Source organism: Austrofundulus limnaeus, unplaced genomic scaffold, assembly GCF_001266775.1.
Source record: "Austrofundulus limnaeus strain Quisiro unplaced genomic scaffold, Austrofundulus_limnaeus-1.0 Scaffold161, whole genome shotgun sequence".
NCBI lineage: Eukaryota > Metazoa > Chordata > Actinopteri > Cyprinodontiformes > Rivulidae > Austrofundulus > Austrofundulus limnaeus.
Genome location: NW_013952563.1, coordinates 1,033,766 through 1,037,064, shown reverse-complemented (window position 1 = coordinate 1,037,064; position 3,299 = coordinate 1,033,766). Strand labels below are relative to the sequence as shown.

The following is a 3,299-nucleotide window of genomic DNA, read 5'->3' as shown; positions in this document are numbered from 1 at the left end:
GGGCATGATACTGTGATGAGGGGAGGAGTGTGTGGTCGCACCAATTTTTTTTTCTGTACCAAAAGAGTTGTTGGCAGTTTTAAAGAATTCCTGATTAGACATAGTTGTAACTCAAACCTTTGGTCAATGGTCACACGACAGTTTTTTCATGGTGTTTAAAGAGACAAATTTATGTTGTGTGCATGTGCGTGAGTGAGTGAGTGAGTGAGTGAGTGAGTGGGTGAGTGAGTGAGTGAGTGAGTGAGTGAGTGAGTGAGAGAGAGAGAGAGAGAAAGAGATAGTAAGAGTTTGTCCATTAAAGAGCATTCAGCAAAGATAAAACACTAAGCCATAAATACTGTAATAAAATGACTTCAGCCTTCACAAACGGAAGTTGTTAATATTTTCCATCAAGGACCAGTTTTTCTTTCTTCACAGATTCTGTGACTGTATTTGTTGGGTTTCTGTGCACAGATCTTGTTCACAAGTGAGGAAAGACTGGAGCGTGAGATTGATAGATGGATCGGTGCAGCTTCTGCAGTTTTGCGGACTCTGTACTGGTCTGTTGTGGAGAAGAGGGAGCTGAGCTGTAAGGAGAAGCTCTCTGTTTACTGATAACTCTACGTTCCTACCCTCACCTGTGGTCATAAACTTTGGGTAGTGACTGAAAGAACAAGATTGTGGATACAAGCGGTCGAAATGAGATTTCTCCACAGGGTAGATGCGCTCTCCTTAGAGACAGGGTGAGAAGTTCAGTTATCTGAGAGACTCACAGTGGAGCCACTGCTCCTCCACATGGAGAGGAGCCAGTTGAGATGGTTCATCTGGTAAGAATGCCTCCTGGACGCCTCCCTAGGGAGGGGCTTCAGGCATGTCCAACTGGGAGGAGACCAGAGGAAGTACATGAAGTAAATGGGCTTCTGTGCACAGATGAACTCTGTTATGATGATTCTAAAAGTGATTTATACTAATGTAGAGTTTTACCATTTTATAGCTTCCCAATCACAGCTAAATCTGACTGATTCTATTTTAGTGTTGTGTTGAAGYGGAATCTGGAAGTTTTTCTCCTTTCAAAACGAGGCGCAGCATGAAAAGTCTGAGAACCACTGCTGTGTTGGTTTAAAATAAGCCAGAAGATAAAATGTTTTAAACGCTTGCAGCAAGCAGCTCTACAAGATATTTGATTCTTGGTTTAACTCAAATGAAACCACTTTCTTTCCCCGTCAGCTGCTACATGTTGAGGATGGCATGTGGTGCTTTTGATGGGAGCGGTTTGCAGTTGTCTCACCATGCCATCAGTGATGTACTTGCAGTTGATTTTGAGAAACTTCTCTGTGAGCGCTTCTTCCTCCTCGGAGGTGGATGATACCCCTCTGGACTGGCGCAGGGCWGAGAACACCGGAGGGTGAACACCTTCTGGTTTGGGGAGGACATCTAAATCCTGGTGGTGGCGTGGACAGGAAAAAGGAAAGGAAAAATCTATTTTAACACAGTTCAAACATTTTATACAACTCAAAAAAAAAAAAAAAAGACAGAAAATGTATCCAGTTGAATCAATCATGCACACATCACAAACTAATTCTCACCGAAAGAGGCAGCTTATAAATATTAAACACTGGAGGAAAAAAAACATGGCTTGGTTCACTTGGTAATACATGGAACGACTAATTTGCATCTCATTTCATCAGACTAATGTATACGAGTCTCTGAGCGTATCATCTATAAATAAACAAATATTTTCTGCACAGACAATCTGGTTAAAGATAGCACTGAAGAGCCAAATGGATGTGTGTTCTGTGAGCCTGAAACTCACAGGGTAATTAGATAAAACATTCAGATGAGACCAGAGCTTTAATTACTGTGCACAACTGGAAGTCAGATCAATGTTCTTCTTTTGGACACRAAGATGCCCTTGAGTCAAGTTAAGACTCTTACTGCTCATTTAGAGGCAGTAAAAATGTGTTAAGTCTAGCTCACAATAAACTATTATTAACAGTCATATTAATAAAATGTTTAAAAACTAAGCAAAGAAATGCATTATTAACATAAAATATTACCACTGAAGATACATAATGTCGACTTTAAATTGTGTCTTGAGAGAAACATTCTCTGGAAAAGGAAAAATAAATAAATTTCTGCAACATTACAAAAACATTTGTGTTCTTTTGTGGTGCATCTGCAGGGTTGTTAGGTYTGTGATTGATGGTTCAGGTTATTTCAGAACAGGCTATGGGCAGTCAGTATTTTACCTGCAGTAAATAGTTGTCTGAACAACCTCAGGTTAGCTCTGAGTAAACAAACAATAAGGTAGCAGCTACTCAGGTATTAGCCGTGTTTCCATCCAATTCCAATTCGAATTTTGAGCWAATTTTTAAAATTTYGCAAAAAGGAMAGAATGMATAAATGWGAATCAGAYGTGTTTCCATCAACTGGCTTRAAGCGAATCAGTTACGTCAGACACATGCGTGTAGTAAACAGGAAGTAACAGTYTATGAACAGTCATCTCTAGGTTGCAGAAACATTTTATTTACAGTTTAAGTAAAAGATGTGAACAACAGAAGAMTTGTCCATCCAGCCTTACATGTTGGAGTCAGAGTCTGACCCTGAACCAGAGGAGAATTAAGATGAGGAAATTGTAGTTGGTAAGTTCAGACCTTTTATGGTAATTCCGTCGCAGATAAATTTGCGTATTAGCTAGGGATGGGAAATCGTCCCTATTTTCTGATCATAAGATCATGGTCACTGGCTATCGCCGATAGACGATCCAATCGGCTGATAAGACATGCGCAGTTACGTTGTTAAAAAAAAGAAAAAAAAAAAAGGCAAGCAGCCAGGTCCGCTTATTACTGAAGCAACTTTGGGCTTTTTTTTTCTAAACTAGCTTGTAAATTCCGTGAGTCGCAATTGAAGCAGAACACAAGGAGCAGTGGGTTTGTCCCTCCCACTCCCTCGTTTCCTGGTTGTCGCTCCCGCCCAGCACACTTCAAACACACACACACACCAGAGCCCAGAGAGACGGGGAAATAAGCAGGGGTGAGGGAGTGCGGTCCGATCCGGTTCAGAACAGGTTAAAGTTATTTGTTCAAATGTATGATTGTCGTGGAGTGTTCGTTTTGTAACTAAACGTAATAATATAGCACTATTTGGGTCATTTGTGGCGCACCAAAGCAAGAAGATGACGAGAAGAGAAACGTGAATAGGAGCTGCGCATGTTGGGGTCGACTCCGAGAAAAAAAACCAACAAAAAATGGAGACGCAGCACTGTATATTAATTATTTTATTCTCTCATTTGCACATATCACAATGATGATGATTAAAAC

At 40.6% G+C, this 3,299-nt stretch overlaps 1 protein-coding gene across 5 annotated transcripts in view; it reads right to left on the bottom strand.

Annotated features, from left to right (window-relative positions):
• oxr1a (oxidation resistance 1a) overlaps window positions 1-3,299 on the bottom strand; it is a 191,866-nt gene that overhangs the window by 30,471 nt on the left and 158,096 nt on the right. For all 5 annotated transcript variants that reach the window (XM_014017107.1, XM_014017109.1, XM_014017108.1 and 2 more), the window contains one exon: window positions 1,268-1,420. In XM_014017107.1, coding sequence (XP_013872561.1) covers window positions 1,268-1,420 — 153 coding nt within the window. The remainder of the gene's footprint in view (window positions 1-1,267; window positions 1,421-3,299) is intronic.